Genomic DNA, 18,684 nt, shown 5'->3' with positions numbered 1-18,684 from the left:
TCTTAAAAAATGCCTCCCAGTAAGGATGACACGTAAACCCTACACCTTGTAGTCCCCTTTGTGACATGTAACTTTGTATACCCTGATTTAGACTCATATGATTCATTGTCTGTATGTGTGTGTGATGTAAAGTGCCTCGACACCCTACACTGGTATGAGAAGCGCTATAAAACAAATAAAATACATGTAAGAGGCATGTCTGTTGGAGGGCGATAGTGAGGGAATCATAGACGAGCCCCAATAAAGATTGTTGTACCCTGGGGCCCTGAAAAGCCACCATTTACTATGCTTTAAAAGCTAATACGATTGAATATATAGTGAAAAAAGTGTTATAGAACGCTCCATTTTGCCATTGTTTCCCCAATTTTCTTGATGGGAGACCCCCGCCCCGCCTCCCAATGGCCTTTGTCGTAGGCAGGCTCGCTTGTTATTCACTGTACGGTAACTGGTCTGACAAAAATAGCCAGGGCTGCTTTCTTTGGGTTTCCAGTCCGGCTCTGCCATGAATCCCTGAGTTTTTCTGTACTGTGCTACCAGGTTCAGAGCTTTAAGTGGGCCGGGTCCTGGCGGTGCTCAGCACCAGCAGTTCTAAAAAGCAGGTGCTGAGACGGGTCCCTCTCGGTGTCTCCCTGTCTGCCCTCACCCTCAGGGTTCTTAAAGTAAAAAGCTGACAGCGCCGTCTGAAGGTCCGCCCGCGGCCTCCCAGTATCAACATGAAAACAGAGAACAGGCAGCGCTCCAAACACGTGCTGATGTAGTGACGTAAGGTTTGTTTCAGTTGCAACAACCGGGAAATAATTTGCGTAAATAGTGAAATGACTGGGAAATAAATATAAACAGAGATCACGTTTGCATAATTATACACATTTCAATTACATAAAAAATGATGCGGTTACTTCATCTACAAAGAAATGCCCGACGAAATCTTTTTTGCTCTCATAAATTCTGAATTTCCAGATTGTACGTGGTTAGAGAAGGGAAGGTAGCAAGGCTCTGTGCGCGTGCGCGGTGCCATTCAATAAAAGGATGACTGAGGACTATATGCGAATATTTATGACCATCCATACAGAAGAATAGAATTGGCACAAAAGAGAATGCAGGAAAACCATACTGTCCATTTTACATCGTGTTCATGATGATTTCAGAAAGAAGCGTATAGGGAGACAATATGACATCACAAGGCAGCTTTTCATGGCGCAGCTCCAGCTGTATTCAGGTGCAATCTCCTGATGCACTATGGCGCGGTATTAATTTATTTTAGACATTTAAAAGATGCAGAGCTTTTATATTGGGCATTTAAAAGATGCAGAGCTTTTATCTTGGGCATTTAAAAGACGCAGATTGTTGCCTGGGGGGCACTTTAGAGAGTGAGTCTTTCAGTGTTACTTGATATATTATGTGCCTGGATGCAATGACAAAAGCAGCAAAATTCAGGGTATCACCACTCATCAGCCAGGCTAGCTTGAATCCAGTGACGCAGTGAGCACAAGACCCACGTCTGGGCATACCCTTTCCAAATGTGTCACCCGAGTGGGACGGGTGTGCCCAGACGTGGGTTTCGTGCTCTCCATGCCACTGGCTGATGAGTGGTGATACCCCCAAATCTGTTTCCATTCCAGGGAGGACCAGGCCTGGCAGTTCGGAGTAGGGTCGCGACTGATTTCTATATGGCTGGGGGTGAATGTTTGCATTGTTCAGCATTCCGTCCATCATTTGTTTTTTTTATCCCTTGGAACGGAAATATGGGCAAAGGTTGGAACATTTAGCAAATGGTTTGAATGTGGCGTCCGGGCTGCAACAGCGTGATGGGCGATGTTAATGGCTGAAAAAAACAAAAAAAACGATCTATTGAACATAAAGGCAGCATGTTCCTTTGTAAATGTAGGTCTACAAGTCCCACAATGCATCTGAGTTGACAACAGAGCTGATGGAACAACTCCGTCAAGACCTGCTCTGCTTTAGTGGCCCGCTGGGTGGCGCACAGCCCTGGAGCCTGCATTCCTCTAGCCCGGGTTCACATCTTGTCGCAGCAGAGGCCAGGCGCAAACAAGGACTCCACAGGTGTGCCAGGACCCGGGGGCGGGGCCTGGGCCTCGGCCACGCCCACCTCCTCACCTATGAGCCCCGCCTCTGCTGACTCACAGGGAGGTGCCCCACATACACAGCAACAGCCGAGCGCCCAGGAAGTGCCCGCACAGGCTCTGGCCTCCCAGAGCAGGAGGGTATAAAGGGGACCCCCTGGGAGCCGGGGGCGCATAACCCTCTGTGGATCTGTACCGTCGCCTTCCCTGGACTGTGAGCGCATCTGTCTGAACCCTGGCTCCGTGGTGGCTATCTCCAGGTGAGTGCAGCGGGGGGGGGTTGGATCTTGGGGTACCCCTCAGGCCTGTGGGTTACAGTTCTTCATGGCTGGACTGGCACCGGACACTGCGGGGTACGCACCCACCTCCGCAGCAGGCGCGTTAACCCGCCGGACAACATTCTTGTGGAGCTTACTGCACATCTAGAGGGTAGAGCCCTCGTGCCAGGCGCCTGCAGGTGCCAGGAGTGTGGGCCGCGGCTGGTGCCAGGGAAGCGGCTTTCAGTGGGAGATGACCCCGCCGGGCACGGGCCGGCCGCCGACTCACTGGAGACGACACGGCCAGGATTTTTGTAAAGCGCTTCTGGACAAAGGGAGTGTTAGGTGCTAGAGCGCCTTGGAATGCAGTGACGTGAGAGCCATTTCAAGCGCTACGGCTGACTTGAAGAATTGAGTGGCTTCAAAACTCAAGTGACGCGCTTTGCAATCTCGTATGCATGAGACGCGTGTAATGAAATGCGCTCCAATGTACTGTGTATTGAAGGTGTATGTAAAGTGATCTGGGGTGCAATGCATTCATGGTGTATGTAAAGTGATCTGGGGTACTGTGTTTACAAGGGCTTGTAAAGTGATCTGGGGTACTGTGTATACAAGGGCTTGTACAGTGCTTTGGGGTACTGTGTATACAAGGGGCTTGTACAGTGCTCTGGGGTTCGTTGTATACAAGGGGCTTGTACAGTGCTCTGGGGTACTGTGCATACAAGGGGCTTGCACAGTGCTTTGGGGTACTGTGTATGCAAGGGTTTGTAAAGGACTCTGGGGTACGGTGTATACAAGGGGCTTGTACAGTGCTCTGGGGTACTGTGTATGCAAGGGGCTTGTGCAGTGCTCTAGGGTACTGTGCATACAAGGGGCTTGTACAGTGATCTGAGGTACTGTGTATACAAGGGCTTGTAAAGTGATCTGGGGTACTGTGTATACAAGGGCGTGTACAGTGCTCTGGGGTACTGTGTATACAAGGGGCTTGTACAGTGCTCTGGGGTACTGTGTATGCAAGGGGCTTGTGCAGTGCTCTGGGGTACTGTGCATACAAGGGGCTTGTACAGTGCTCTGGGGTACTGTGCATACAAGGGGCTTGTACAGTGCTCTGGGGTACAGTGTATACAAGGGTTTGTAAAGGACTCTGGGGTACAGTGTATGCAAGGGGCTTGTAAAGTGCTCTGGGGTTCGTTGTATACAAGGGGCTTGTACAGTGCAAGGGGTTCGTTGTATACAAGGGGCTTGCACAGTGCTCTGGGGTACAGTGTATACAAGGGTTTGTTAAGTGCTCTGGGGTACTGTGCATACAAGGGGCTTGCACAGTGCTCTGGGGTACTGTGCATACAAGAGCTTGTACAGTGCTCTGGGATAACTGTGTATACAAGGGGCTTGCACAGTGCTTTGGGGAACTGTGTATGCAAGAGGCTTGTACAGTGATCTGGGGTTCGTTGTATACAAGGGGCTTGTACAGTGCTCTGGGGTACGGTGTATACAAGGGTTTGTAAAGTGCTCTGGGGTACTGTGTATACAAGGGTTTGTAAAGTGCTCTAGGGTACAGTGCATACAAGGGGCTTGCACAGTGCTCTGGGGTACGGTGTATACAAGGGGCTTGCACAGTGCTTTGGGGAACTGTGTATACAAGGGGCTTGCACAGTGCTTTGGGGAACTGTGTATACAAGGGGGTTGTACAGTGCTCTGGGGTACGGTGTATACAAGGGGCTTGCACAGTGCTTTGGGGAACTGTGTATACAAGGGGCTTGCACAGTGCTCTGGGGTACGGTGTATACAAGGGGGTTGCACAGTGCTTTGGGGAACTGTGTATACAAGGGGCTTGCACAGTGCTTTGGGGAACTGTGTATACAAGGGGGTTGTACAGTGCTCTGGGGTACTGTGTATACAAGGGGCTTGTACAGTGCTTTGGGGAACTGTGTATACAAGGGGGTTGTACAGTGCTCTGGGGTACTGTGTATACAAGGGGCTTGTGATGTGATATTTTTGCAAGGCGCTTTTGGACACAGGCTATGTTAGGCGCTCTTGGGGTGCAGTGATTGCGTGACAGGCTTGTGCCCTGCAGTGAGGTCAAGATATGATGAACCCGTCGCGTGCTCTCGCAGTCTGCACGAGTGACTGGGAAAGTGCTCTGGGCAGAAAGTGTGTAAGTGTCTTGCAAAGTGCTTGTTTGTACACTGCAAGGGGGGCTTGGAACCTGTTCTAAGGTGCTGTGAGAGAGTGTCTTGTAAAGTGCTCTGGGCACAGTGTATGTGAGTGCCATGTAAAGTGCTTTGTGGTACCCTGCATGGGGCGACGTAAAGTGCTGGGTTGTACACCGCAAGGGGCTTGTAAAGTGTTCTAGGGTGCTGTGTGTGAGTGTCTTGTAAAGTGCTTATGAGATTACTGTAGGAAAGTCCTGTAAAGTGCTCTGGTCTATAGTGCCTCGTTCTTGTTTGTTGAGCTCAGTGAGCTGCCACGGGGGGTGGGTTGAGTTCATATGGCGCACGGGGGGCTGTGACGCACTCTGCCATACAACGTCCCAGCTGTGTTGCCTTTAGAGTAGCGGCCCGTCTGCGGGGCGCTGTGTTTTAGGGCCTTGTTTTAGGTCAGGAGGGGACTCCCCGGAGAGGGTGGGGGCTCATGACCCTGATGTGTTTTTTGGGCGGGCCCCCCCATTGTCTCCTGCGGCCGGTGGTGGCTTTTCTCACTCGCTCACAATGTGTTTTATCTCCCGTTCACACGTCCTCCGTGGGTTAATTATCACCCTGAGATGAGCACCGCAGGGGTCCCAGCCGCCTCCGGCCTCCGCATACAACCAGTTGCGACCCCACCCCCCCAATCTGGCGTCTTCCTGAAGCTGCTAATGTCTAGGGGGAGGGGGGGGGGGGTGTTCACTGAGGGCACAGAGTGTACAAGACACAGCACAGCCTGGCCACTAGAATTATGCAATTGTCACTTGTGGTGCCATGGTATTTTTTGCATACTTATTAATTCGCCGCATCACCCGTCCTCTGCCGCTTGATCTGCAGATCTTAATTTAAAACATATTGTTTTTTTGCTCAAACGGACCAAAAGTTACTAAACGCGCAGTGCCGTGAGCCGCGCAGCGAGAGGCCCTTTGCAAGGGTTGGCTGGGCATATATCTGTGTCTAATTGCTGTATTTGGGAGATAAAGTGGTACTAGTGAGGCGAACCCTTTACTCAGACAGCACTAGGAAGTGTATAATTAACACTATGATGAAGTAATGCTATCCTAAATGTGCTGCATTACGCCGCATAATAACCCTTGCATAATTTAGCCAACCCTGCCACATAATTTGGTTATCCTTTGCCGCATAATTCCAGAAGCCTTGCCTATGCTAGGCACATCAGTTTCTGCACTTCGGGTACATAGTACATTAGAGACGGCAGAGCCTGTCCCTTTGGGCACAGGGTACAGGCACTGCATAGGCGTGTCATACTTATTGTGAAGTGCACAATCATGCGCGAAGATACCTTGGCGCTGTCACTGCGGGAGCAGGGTACAGAGGCAGAATGCAGCCTGTCTCTGTAAATACGTGCTTTATAAGAGACAGCACAGCCCGTCTCTGTAGATTCCTGCTGTGCAATAACCCCTGCACTCCCCCAAACCGTGGGGAAGTATCTACCCCAAGACCCATACCCCAGGCATCCCAATAACTTAGCCAACCAGGTCGTAGTTGTTGTGGTGGTTGTTGGCCGCAGTTTTATTGGGATCATAAATCATATCTCGGTCATATACATGTCAACCCAATATCCCATAAATTATATCTGGGTCATAAACATGTCATACAACATATCTGGTCATAAATCATACATGCCATTGCCGTGGTCATAAATCATATCTGGGTCATAAATCATACATGTCATCATCATTGTCATAAATCATATCTGGGTCATAAATCATACATGTCATCATCATTGTCATAAATCATATCTGGGTCATAAATCATACATGTCGTCATCATTTCCATAAATCATATCTGGGTCATAAATCATACATGTCGTTTTCATTGTCATAAATCATATCTGGGTCATAAACATGCCAATCATCATATTGTGCAGATCAATATCGTGGTACATTCAGTTCGTAGATGGCACGCCTACCAAACCAGTTCTTTCGTTGATCCTAGGTAGTCCTCATTGTCGTGTTACCTCTGGGACCACCATTTGGCTGGTCACCCACGCCCTTTGCGTGTAGGGAGGGGTAGCATCTCCAAGGAGTTAGGCCCAACTCGCTACCTTTTTGTGCCCTGCCGTCCGGCCGGGTCTGGGCCGCGAGCGCCGTCTCCGTTCGCTACTCCCCTCCTTGGCCCGGCCACCTCACCCTGCCGTGCGGCATCCCAAAATGAGTGGCCTACTTCTACACACCGCCCTGTTGGTGTGTCTCCTTAGCCATCCGTTGTAACCATTTCCGCCGATGCTTGTGTTGCTGTCCAGCACTGCGACAACTGCTGGTTCCTAGGTGCGGGTGGGTGGGTCCAAAAATTCAGGTGCGCCGCTTCCCCCGCTCCACGAAAATTAGGAGCTATCTGGGGGAAGGGGTGGCTTATATCCCCCCCATCTGCTCGTCCGTTCCGTGCAGCTGGTCCCCCATTGGGGGGTTTGTACCATGCTGTACCCCCTATTGGCTGGGGGTTCCTTGGTGCCAACAGGATGCTCCCCTGTGATGTGTTAAGTCTTCCTGCCGCTTCTGGGCGCCCAGAACCGGTTCTCCCACTGGGGCTCGGCGTGGGTTAAGGCGCCGGCCCTTGAGCCTCGCCCCCCGGACCCCCCCCCCGGTGCGGCGGCCTCTGCAAGAGACAGCACAGCCTGTCACCTTAGAGTGTGGGATAGTAGTTTATTGTACGGTTAATAAGAACCTTAACAAACAGACGTGAGGAACAAAGGCATTCCGCGTACACAGTTACAAGGACCCATAAGAAGGCGCGGGCCTGGGTTCGGAGAAGAAAGGTTCGGCTGAACCATTGTTACAGCGGAAGAACAGGATCGGCCGCATTTCGAAGGCTAAAAGGCACTGAGCACAATCACAGAAGCAGCACAGACAATACCGGCCCGTTTGGGCACACCGCGCGGGCAGTGGTGCCCTGGGCGACGGAATGTTGAACCTTTGACACGTAACATGCATCAGAAATGTTTGCACGCGCAGGCCAGCAGTATCCGCTGCACGGGTGACAACATTTTAAAGACAACATCCAGCGTGCAGGAGAGAATAGAAGGGGGGCTTAAGCCGCGCCCCTGGATGTTGGGTGGTTCGATGCACGGATGGGAGAAGCATGCAGAAACTTTACAGTTTTAACGTTTAATAAAGAGTTCACAGGGTCCGGGCTGGCTGTCACTGCCCATCAGCAGGGAGGCGAATAAAGTCGGCGCGGAGAAGGGTTTTCCTCTGCTGCAGCGAAAAAGGGCCGGTGCATAGGATATGGATTAAAGTTTGTTTTTCCTGACCACAGAGACATCATCTTATATCGTGGGGATGTGAGTGACGTCATGCTGGAAAGTGACCTCGCAAGTTCCGCTCACCCAGCCTTAATGCCACTGACGGCCTTACTCCACAGGGGGCATGTGCAAGGAATGCTGTTCTGCTGCTCACTAGAGGAGCCTGTCATTGTGGCGACGAGGCTAACCAGACACAGCACAGCCTGCCACTGGGTGTATCAGTCGCAGCACAGCCCGTCGCTGCAGACTGCTGCTACACCAGTCACAGTGCGCTTTATTGCTGCAGACACCTGGTACACAAGTTGCAGCACAGTCTGTCGCAGCAGACTCCTGGTGCACCAGTCGCGGCGCGGTCTGTCGCTGCAGACTTCTGGTGCACCAGTCGCGGCACGGTCTCTCGCTGCAGACTCCTGGTGCACCAGTCGCAGCACGGTCTGTCGCTGCAGACTCCTGGTGCACCAGTCGCAGCACGGTCTGTCGCTGCAGACTCCTGGTGCACCAGTCGCGGCACGGTCTGCTGCTGCAGACTCCTGGTGCACCAGTCGCAGCACGGTCTCTCGCTGCAGACTCCTGGTGCACCAGTCGCGGCGCTGTCTGTCGCTGCAGACTGCTGCTACACCAGTCGCGGCACGGTCTGTTGCTGCAGACTCCTGGTGCACCAGTCGCAGCACGGTCTGCCGCTGCAGACTGCTGCTACACCAGTCGCGGCACGGTCTGTCGCTGCAGACTCCTGGTGCACCAGTCGCAGCACGGTCTGTCGCTGCAGACTCCTGGTGCACCAGTCACAGCATGGTCTGTCGCTGCAGACTGCTGCTACACCAGTCGCAGCACGGTCTGTCGCTGCAGACTCCTGATGCACCAGTCGCAACACGGTCTGTCGCTGCAGACTCCTGGTAAACCAGTCGCGGCGCGGTATGTCACTGCAGACTGCTGTTACACCAGTCGCGGCACGGTCTGTTGCTGCAGACTCCTGGTGCCCCAGTCGCAGCACGGTCTGTCGCTGCAGACTGCTGCTACACCAGTCGCAGCACGGTCTGTCGCTGCAGACTCCTGGTGCACCAGTTGCAGCACGGTCTGTCGCTGCAGACTCCTGGTGCACCAGTCGCAGCACAGCCTGTCACCGCACAGTCTGTCACTGCTGACTCCTGGTGCACCAGTCGCAGCACAGCCTGTCGCTGCAGACTCCTGGTACACAAGTCCAGAGTACAGTACAGCCGGCACTTCAGTCTGCCAGTTCAGGCACAAGGGGTGCGGTCTGCTGCTGCAGAGACGGCAAACACAGAAAATACAGAGAGAGAGAGCAGAAAGAAAAACCATGTGCCGCGCCTGTAAAAGACACTGTCTCATGTAGAGTTTTAAGAGTCGCCTAGTGTCCGCCAGGCCTTTAAACTCCTCTCATGGATACAGACAGTGCCACGGAGAGGCATCAAGTGCCTTCAGCTGAAGTGCGTGTGCCGTGTGACGCACATTTAAAGGACTCTGGCACATAAATTGTGCTAGGAAACACTGTGCCAGAGTCCTGTAAAGTGCTGTGAGGCACGACTTCTCAGAAAGGTCAGAAAAGTGAATGCCTCTTTTCAGGCCACCCCTCCCAGCTCATCTGTAAAGGCGCAGCAAAGGGCATGTTTTCATGTTGTTGCTAGGGCGAGACTAAGCCAGCCTTCGAGGGTTGTTTTGTTTCATCTCCTGTACCGGCTGTGGCTTATAGAGGCTTGGATGGTGTTGGGGAGGTGGGATGCTCCATTCAGACTCGGCTGGTACTTGAGGCACCAGCAGGACTGCATTTGGCGATGCAGTGCGCGCAACGAAATTCGTTGCATTTATTTTTATGTTTACTTTCCTGTATTTGGCCGTATTCCGTAGTTTACTACCGCACACCCTGCCCCTCCTCCGCCCCACGTCAGCGCCCGGCAACATTCCCACCACTGACCGCTACTGGGCACAAGGTGAACTTAGCATGACCAAGAAGGAGGTTTTTCTTCTCCCGGAGACCCCTAAGTCTGCTCCCTTGGCTAAAACAAGTGATCCAGTGACTAAGCGTTTGTTTCAGTTCTGAGACCCGATGAAAGTATATTAGTCCTTTTATACGTGTTTTTAAACTTTCTTATTTTTATATTTTGTCGAGTTTCTCCGAGTTAAAGCGGTTCCATGCCATTTAGAAAGACTGAAAATATTGAATTCAATATTCATTGTGGGAGGTGAGCACAGGGCACACACAGGACTGTAGCAGATCTGGGGTGACGGGGCTTTCCTAGAACCCTTTCCCAGGCACTGGATCAAATTGCTCCTCCTAGATTTATCCGCCATAAGCAAGTGGGACTCTGGTCACCTCAAGCCGCCTGTAGGACATTGGAAAGATGGTGCATCTCAAATTCCCTCCCTGACAGAACCTCCTACAAATCAGCCTTGACTTCCTGTCATAAGAGTCTCAAAGGGGTCTGGAAACTACACCTCATTAACAGAATCGACAGCCCATGCGACCCGTCTAAAGAATTATATATGGTTCCTGAAGCCTTCGCTGCCTGCAGCTCACCAGGGCAGGCCTTCGAGGAGCTCTACAATTCACTGGCAGACCACTTTGAAGAATAAATCACTAGTGTATACAAAGATCTTACTCTGCCCACCCCTCTCTATCAATTCCAGTGCTGTTGTCCCCCCCCCCCCCCCCCCCCCCCCACCACCACCCCTCACCTCATGTGTACCCTGGAATACTTTGAACCCATCACCTCGGAACTTGTGCTGAAAACTATGAGTAGAATCAAATTGGGGATCTCCCTCGGACCCCGTTTTCCCTCATATCACGAGGTCCCTAGCTAGTACCCCCTCCCTGATATCACAGCATCGTTCAATCTTTCTTTCAACGCCGCAGCTGTACCTCATGCCTGGAAAACTGGACAGGTGAGGCCAGTACTAAAAACATGAATGCACAGCCTCTAAAACTTGTTATTGACAGGCCCGTTTCACTCCTTCCATTTGTCAGCAAAAATCTAGCCTGTCTAGTGAATCAACAACTGTCGAGTTACTTAGCCTCCAATTCCATCTAGATATTTCCCAGGGCGGCTTCAGAGCCTCTCCGAGCGGCCTTAGGTGGCATTAGACTCTCCCTCGGTGATGGCGACCCAGGCACCCAGGCCCACCTTGATCTGTCCGCCGCCTTTGACACCATCTCACACCCATAGTGGTCCAGAGACTGTCTGAGATTGATACCACCGGCAAAGCATTGGGGTGGCTACGTAGCGTCCTTAACCATGATACAGAGACCACACATGATCAACTTAGGATCACAGACGGTAAACTCAAGGCCATTTAAATCACCTGGCCTGTAGGTAGACAAAGGGGTAACTCAGGGCTCATCTTTGCGCCCCACGCTTTTTAACCTGTACATCACCCCCTTTGCCAGAGTCGTAAGATCCTGCAGTCTGGAGTTCATCGCCTACGCAGATGACACACAGCCGCACATATCAGTGGGTCCCAACCTGGATCTAACAAAAACTACATTTGGAGTCTCATGAGGAAACTTGGCTCCTGGGTGTCTCAGAACTGCCTGCAGCTAAATCAGGGAAAAACAGAGATTTCATTTTACTGCTTGACAATGCCTATTCCTCCTGGACAGACAATAGGTGGGCGCCCGAACAGGATGCACCCCTCAATCGAAAAAGGTTTAAAAATCCCTGGGCCTACAGATAGCTGATAACCTCTGGTGAAATGCGAACAAGCTTGAGAAGTGCCTGTCTCACTCAGAAAGCTCTGCATACGGGCAAACCTGCCTACCTGCCTCCAAACTCAACAATTGAAATTGACAGGAACCCCGTACACGGTGGAAATCTTTGGAGACTAAGGTAGGAAAGGAGATGGCTCCACGTAGCTTTCTTTAATACCGAGTAGAACGCATATGAGGTATTAAAACTATTGCGTTTTTTTGCCCAACAGATTGTTTCGCTTGAAGATAAGGTAAAAGCCCTTTCTTTCGTTGTCATTTACTTTATGACACATAGAATAGGTATCAACAGAAACGCCTCAGAATGTGTCTTACTTGTGACATATAGAACTTGTACGTGGTAATAATACCATTGCATCTTTTACCTAACAGATCGTTTCAATTTGAAGACAAGGTAGAGCATCACCTTATTTTGTAATTAACTCAATGGGATATAGGATAGTCATTTACTTGTTCTAATCCAACGCATTTCGTTTTTCGCAGCGAGCATAGATCATCTTTCACAGGTATGCTTTAACCTGGTATCCTTAATAACCAATTAAATACAAAGACATTTGTTGGAATTGCATAATCTAATGTGGGTCATTCACTGTTAACAGCTGAGAGTGAACACCTAACACAACGAGGGAGACGTAATCTAGTCATCTACAGACAGGTTAAAGATCAGGTACCACTTTTATATTTATCAACTTTCCCCCCATGAACTACACTGAACATAACTTCAGACCACAATTCTTACATATTTTCATATGTTTCATTTTTCAGACACGCCCCTGATGAAGGCACCGCAGAGGCGCCGAAATGCATAGGGCTCTTTTGTGAAAAAATGTTTGTATATTATTTGCAGTATTTATAAAGAACGAAGTAGAATTACTGAAAATGTTATCATGAACTGAAGTAAAATGATGAATTGAATCAAATGTTTTTTGTTATGATGAAAATGAATAACTTATGAAAGAAAAAATGAAAAAGTAACCAAGTTAAAAATTTAAAGAAATCAAAAATAAACACAAGCATAAAGTGAAAAAGTTGTTGAGAATATTTAAAGCGCGGAGCGCCACGTGAACAGTGCCCGATTTGACGTGCTTAAAAACTCGTCATAACCAACAGTAACACAACCAGGATTGACTACCCTGATAAATCGGAGCACCATTGGAATCAAGGATAATAAGGATAAATAACGGAGTGCTCCTTACAACCCTAATTTCTATTGTCCAAACTCAACAAGGCTGGTAAGACAAGGAATCTCAGGAGTACTAGCACTCTACTTCTCATCCCTCCGAAAACTCGAAAAAAAAACTTTTCCCCGCTCCATCTCAGGGAATGCACCCAAAGTCTGGAACGCCATCCCAGACTATATCAGGAGCAACCCCTCCTTCAAAAAATGTAAAAGCCGGCTCAAAGACCTCGACCTCAACCGGTCCTCTCCGAAGGGAGAGCTGTCGCCCAACGCAGTACCTGGCCCATTGGAGAATATAGTCCTGTCGAGATGAAGACTTTTACACCACCTACCTCTTGACTCGTGCCCCCCGCCCCTCATGGAACAGGACTCGTCACGAAGCGATTTCTCTCCCTCTGGATTCATCTTTGTACCCCGTCCCTGAGCCAGACTTGTTCACGATTTAATTTGTTTACTATTGTGTTTATATTGTTTTACGTTGGACTCGATTACTACATGACAATAAGGTTGTAAAGCGCTCCGATACCTCCGGGTCTGTTCAGCGCTATATAAAACCCTTTAAAATGAAAAAGAAAGAGGGGTTGAGTCTCTCCATCTTCGCGTCCTCGGCCTGCCTCTCCTCCCCTCATCCTTTTTCACACTCTCCATCTCCCTCCATTCTCTTTACCTCACTCGCCTTTCTTCACCGTAAATCGCGCACCCTGCCCCCCATTCTTGTCTCCCCTCTCTCATCTTTCCCACTTCCATATCTTCTCTTTAACACGCTGCCCCGCCCCTTCTCTCCATTGAAAGCCCTCCTTACTCCTCTCCCCTCACCCTCGCCTTTCTTTACCCCATACCTTACCCCCACTCCCCCATACTTTGCTCTCTCCCTCCCCTCCCTCCTTCCTGTCGCCTCTCAATCTTTCCTCTCACCACAGTCCGCCTTCCCCTCATCTTTACTTTCTCACTCTTGCCCCCGCCCCGTCTCTTTCCCGGTCTCTCCCTCTCCTCACTCTACCCTTTGCTCTCTCCCTTTTCTAAAACTGTATCCCCTGCCCTCCATCTTAAGGCTGTTGCGCCCCCTCCCGCTCCCTTTCTCTCCTTCTTTACTCCTTTCTCTCTCCCTTTTACTCCTTTCTCTATTCTTGTTTACCTCTTTCTCCTTTTTTAACTTTTCTCTCTCCCTTTTCACTCCTTTCTCCTTGTTTGCTGCTTTCTCTCACTTTTTTTTTTTACTTCTTTCTCTCCCCTCTTTATTTCTTTCTATCACTTTTGCTACCTTTCTTGCACTTTCACTCCTGTCTCTCGTCATCTGTTTTTCTCAGCGGGTTTCTTCGCCCCAGGGCCCTCCGCTTCTCCTCCCCCCTGACCTTTATCTGCGTTCCTCGGTGTCTCTGAACACGTCCCGTCCTCTGCCGGTCTCTTTCACTTTGAGCGCTCTCGCCTCTTGACTGCTCTTAACCCCCCCCCCCCCCCCCCCCCCCCCCAACACCACACACCTTACACACGGTGGTCCTCCCAGGACACCACCTCCGGCGGCCCCCTCTCATTCACCCTCCCTCCCACTTTTCTTTTTTTCTCGCGGTTTTCTCACTTTTCTTTCCGTGAAATATCGGTTTATTTATTTGCATATTCACCCCCCCCCACAGGCGTTTTACTCTCCTACCCACTCTGAGACTGCCCCGGGTCCCTCAAAACCTGTTCGCCCAGTTTGGAAAGCTTCTCTTCAGCGCTTCTCTCCTCTGCTTGCATCAACACGGGGGTGTCAGGGTGTCTGGTGGGGGGTGGGGGTGAGGCTGGGGAGAGGAGAGGTCTGCTTGTGACACCTACCAGGGCTGTCCACCAACGCCAAACAATAACACGCCCCTCTACCCCAAGGTCGCGTGATAGTTTAAAAAAAAAGATACGTTGGAAAATGCACTTTGAAACCCTGTGGAAGACGGTGGATTGAAACCCCCACACATGGATTGAAACCCCCCACAAAGGTGTCCCTTCCCCGTGGGCAGGTTTTGTGGCGCTGATACCCCGACCCCCCACCCCCCCCCCTCCCCTTCACTAAACTGCAAACCCCGGAGTAGGGGACTCCGATGAAGCGAGCGCCTTGACTCTGGCGTCCTGCTGTTCTGCTGTTCTTTTTAAGATTGTTAATGACGTTTCCAATCAATTTTATTTTTCGTTAATTCTTGTAAATAATTGTAGAAGTGATGGAGAGTTCTGCGCATGCGCCTTGCACTTCCTGCGCACTTGCCCTCGGCAGTAGTATGTTCCGTGTCTTGCCACACAGCACTGTCCCTTTTAGAATGAGAGTGCCCATGGCTGCCCTCGGATGGCACTTTAATCTCCCTGGCATCTGCAGTAACCGGCTCCCGGGCCTCCCCGTGCCACCCTGCCAAGGCGCATCACTCGGGCGTCTGCTGCCAAGCGTCGGGCAAGTCGGGGCATGGCAACAGGCGGGGGTTCATGGGGCTGGAGGCAGACCGTGCCGGTCGCTCCACTGAGGGCATAAACTGTGCCGGGGCTCCGTGCTGCCAGTACCCAGTACCCTACGGGTCTGCCACTCCTCGGGGTCACTCAGAGGGGCCAGGCAATTCATGGACTGAATGCAGAACCAATCAAAACATTCACCCAAGTCAAGAGATCTGGGTGAAATCTATCATTCTTTAGCTCACTTCGCCACCCCAGTTTAGACCCAGACATATGCAAATCAGTCTGACCCTGTGCCCCATGGGAACAGTCCAGCCCAAACTGCCAAGCCAGGTCCTCCCTGGACTGGAAACAAGCTTCCGAGGACCGGTTTCGGGGTTTCACCCCTCTTCAGCCAGGCCAGCTTGAATCCAGTGGCACGTGAGCCCGGGACCCACGTTTGGGCATTCCTGGCGCACTTAGGGCGAGGAAGGAAAGACACACAATTGATGGACAGAATACAGAACCAATCAAAACATTCACGCACACCAATGCCTGGGGTGCAGGGAGTTACAGGACACGTTGCTGTATGGGGTACACTGGGTTACCCCACTGGGTTTGATATGGCTCGAAAGTATGTGTGGGGTTTGTAAATCGCATAAAGCTGCCATGCTCTGTCCGTGAGGGTTGGGCGGCTTGGGAGGGGGAGGTGATAAAATGGTACTGCTGAAGAGGTGGTCTGGACAGAAGGGCGTGGTGTATTTGACTGGAAGGGCCGGGCCAGAGTACTGCTGGTACTGGTGGTTCTGACCCTTCTAATGTCAAGTGGACAACTGCGGTGGGGGTAGGTGGGGGGGATTTACAACCAAATGAGGTGTAGGGTAAATCAAGGGTTTGTTAAAGGGGCGGGTGACTCGCAAAACCAAAGACTTGATCTTTCTGGTGGTGGAGGGGGTCGAGCCCACCCCCCACTTTCTCCAGATCGATGTGTGCATGTGGACACTGTCCATACCAGCTGTGCGCTGTTGTTTCTATATGTAGTGGACGGGCACAGACCAGGTCTGCAGTTTCCAGAGTTATCAGTCATCGACGTTTCGGTCTCTAAGTGGTAAATCTCCATCAAACCTTCTTCAGAACTATATTTGTTCAGCATGGCCATCTTAGTGATTGGAGTCTCTATTCACTAGATTGTCTTTCTAGTCCAATATGGTCCTGAAGATGGTTTCACAGATGTTTTCTTGGAGACCAAATCATCAACAGTTTACAAGCATCAGCCTATATAAAGTAGAAATATTTGTATCGCAATCCTTTGTGTTTTTGCTCTTAAGATTTTTGGTTTTAGGCTGAGCTGTATCGTTAACCACATAGGACCGTTTGTGTCTTTAAATATGTCAGACACTTGTAAGTCTTATCTGGTGGATTTTTGTATATCTGTGACCTTTCATTTATTTGTTTGCACTTCCCGGTCTTGTATCGAATGTGTATATATCCATGTTTTTTAGTTGTAAGATATTCACAGAGATGACTATGACCATCTCATAGATGTGTGTTTAGTGGTTGGGGGCTGAGGCATCTACCCACCATGCGCTGCTGCCAGTATCTCACCGCCAGCTCTATCTCTCTTTGCCCCGTGCAGGCACCGGCATGATGCCCGAGGACAGCACCGAGTGGCTGCACCAGCTTCTGCGGGAGCTACAGTTGGACCAGTTCTACACCAAGATCCGCGATGACCTTAACGTCACACGCCTGTCTCACTTCGACTTCGTGCGGCCCCTGGACCTGGACCAGATTGGCATGGGCAAGCCGGGTAAGGAGGTTGCTGGCTAGACCGCCGGGGGCTTGGGTTTCACTCCTCTTCTTACTTTCCAACCTCTCCGGCCCAATGTGCTGTTGTGGATGGGTCTTGCCCTGGAGCGTTCTCACTCTCGTCCCCATTTTCCACAGTTTGAAACCCGACTTATTCAGTTTTGACCCTGGGTATTACCTGTATACACACTTAGCACCTGATTTAGAACTTGGCGGATGGGTTACTCCATCACAGTGGGGAGAGAATGTGGCCTAACGGCTAGAGCGGTCGACCTCGGAGCTGGGGAACCGGGTTCAAGTCTCGGCAGGGACGCTCCACATTCTTTGATTCTGGGCAAATCTCTACGTGCCTAACAAAAATGAATGTGTCCGTCTGTAATGCAACTGGTGCACATGTAAAGCGCTCTGATACCTTCCAGTCTAGGTAGCGCTATATACAACTCCACAAAAAAAATGGTGACCAACATGCTGTCCACTGAACAATAAATTCCATAGGATATAATGGGATTTATATTTCGGTGGATGGGATATCCATCACCGTTGGGCTGGAGTAAACCGTCCCCCGGGTTCTAAATCGGGCCCTTATGCATTTTATCATTTATCACAGTGTGTCCAACTCTTACATTTCTACGTAGGGTCATTTCTACAGCACTCTAATTCATTTCATCCAAGCTTGTGCAACAGAAACCACAGAAATAAACATTCAACAGGTGAAAACTAGGAGCGGGGCAGGATTGTTGTCTGTGATCCAGAGCTTAATTTGTACTGGTGTTTGCTGGTGCTCAGCACCAGCACTTATTTGCCAGAAGGTGGCGCGGTCTGTACATTTTTAGGCCGAGCACATCAGAAGAGTATATACAACTACAATAATATTACCTTGTCTGTACCATTCTTACAGGTTTGGGTCACATGGAATAGTCCAAATGGCCACATTTGTTGGAGTGTGGTTGTTAGTAGGTATCCGTGGCACTGGCATTGGGCAGCTGTAGCAGCGGCACTGGGTCGTGCAAGCTGCAGTGGCCTCCTGTGAAATACCCATTACAATTATAAATGGAATACTGCGTGGTCCACTTTCACCATCTGCCTTTTTCCTCCACTCCCTGCCACATGCCCCTCTCTTTGCCATCCATCGCTCCTGGGCACCAGGTCAACCTTCCCCCCAGGGAGGTGACTCGGTGGTACATTCCACCCGCCCTCACATGGACACGCATTTATTGTATTTTTTGCCACTTCCTTATAGGTATGTAAACAACTATTAATCTTCACCGTACAACCTGCCAATTTAATTCTGCGTCCCTCTGTCCTTCCAGCGCCTTTATAGCGCCCCACCCCATCCATGCACAGCCTCCCAGAGCACACACGAGTCTCCCGGGCTTTTTTAGCTGTGACCCAGACGGACAGAGAGGCCTGCCCCACCACTAAGGGGCCTCTGTGCTCCAGTTTTAAGGCTCCTGGCTCGTGCGCATGACGCAGCCGTCCACGTTCGTCACCTGGTGAGTGGCCCAGAGGACACCGAAACCGGCCTCGGTCACCGGCCTAGAATGTGGCTTGTGCTGGAATGTACTCCAAGGTGGCACTGTGCCAAGGCAGGCTGGCAGGGCAGGTATGCGGCTTCACCAGGGCACCTCAGGGCAGAGATGGCACTCGTTCATTTATTTATTAATTTAGAGGTTTATAGAACGCAAACTTGACTTGTTAGGGTATCGGAGCGCTTTACAGGAATCAAGCAGTGGTATACAAAAGACTTGGAATGGGGGAGGTGGGGGGGGGGGGCTGGATACAAAGGGATAAGAAGGGACAAAATACACT

At 50.6% G+C, this 18,684-nt stretch overlaps 1 protein-coding gene across 1 annotated transcript in view; it reads left to right on the top strand.

Annotated features, from left to right (window-relative positions):
- Positions 1–2,147: 2,147 nt before the first annotated feature.
- TNK1 (tyrosine kinase non receptor 1) overlaps positions 2,148–18,684 on the top strand; it is a 33,352-nt gene continuing 16,815 nt past the window's right edge. The window contains exons 1-2 of the mRNA XM_086946178.1: positions 2,148–2,341; positions 16,706–16,876. Coding sequence (XP_086802304.1) covers positions 16,714–16,876 — 163 coding nt within the window. The 5' untranslated portion in view covers positions 2,148–2,341; positions 16,706–16,713. The remainder of the gene's footprint in view (positions 2,342–16,705; positions 16,877–18,684) is intronic.

Source organism: Lissotriton vulgaris, chromosome 12 (assembly GCF_964263255.1).
Source record: "Lissotriton vulgaris chromosome 12, aLisVul1.2, whole genome shotgun sequence".
Classification (NCBI taxonomy): domain Eukaryota; kingdom Metazoa; phylum Chordata; class Amphibia; order Caudata; family Salamandridae; genus Lissotriton; species Lissotriton vulgaris.
The sequence above is the reverse complement of the archived record's forward strand: the minus strand, read 5'-3'. Positions and strand labels throughout refer to the sequence as shown.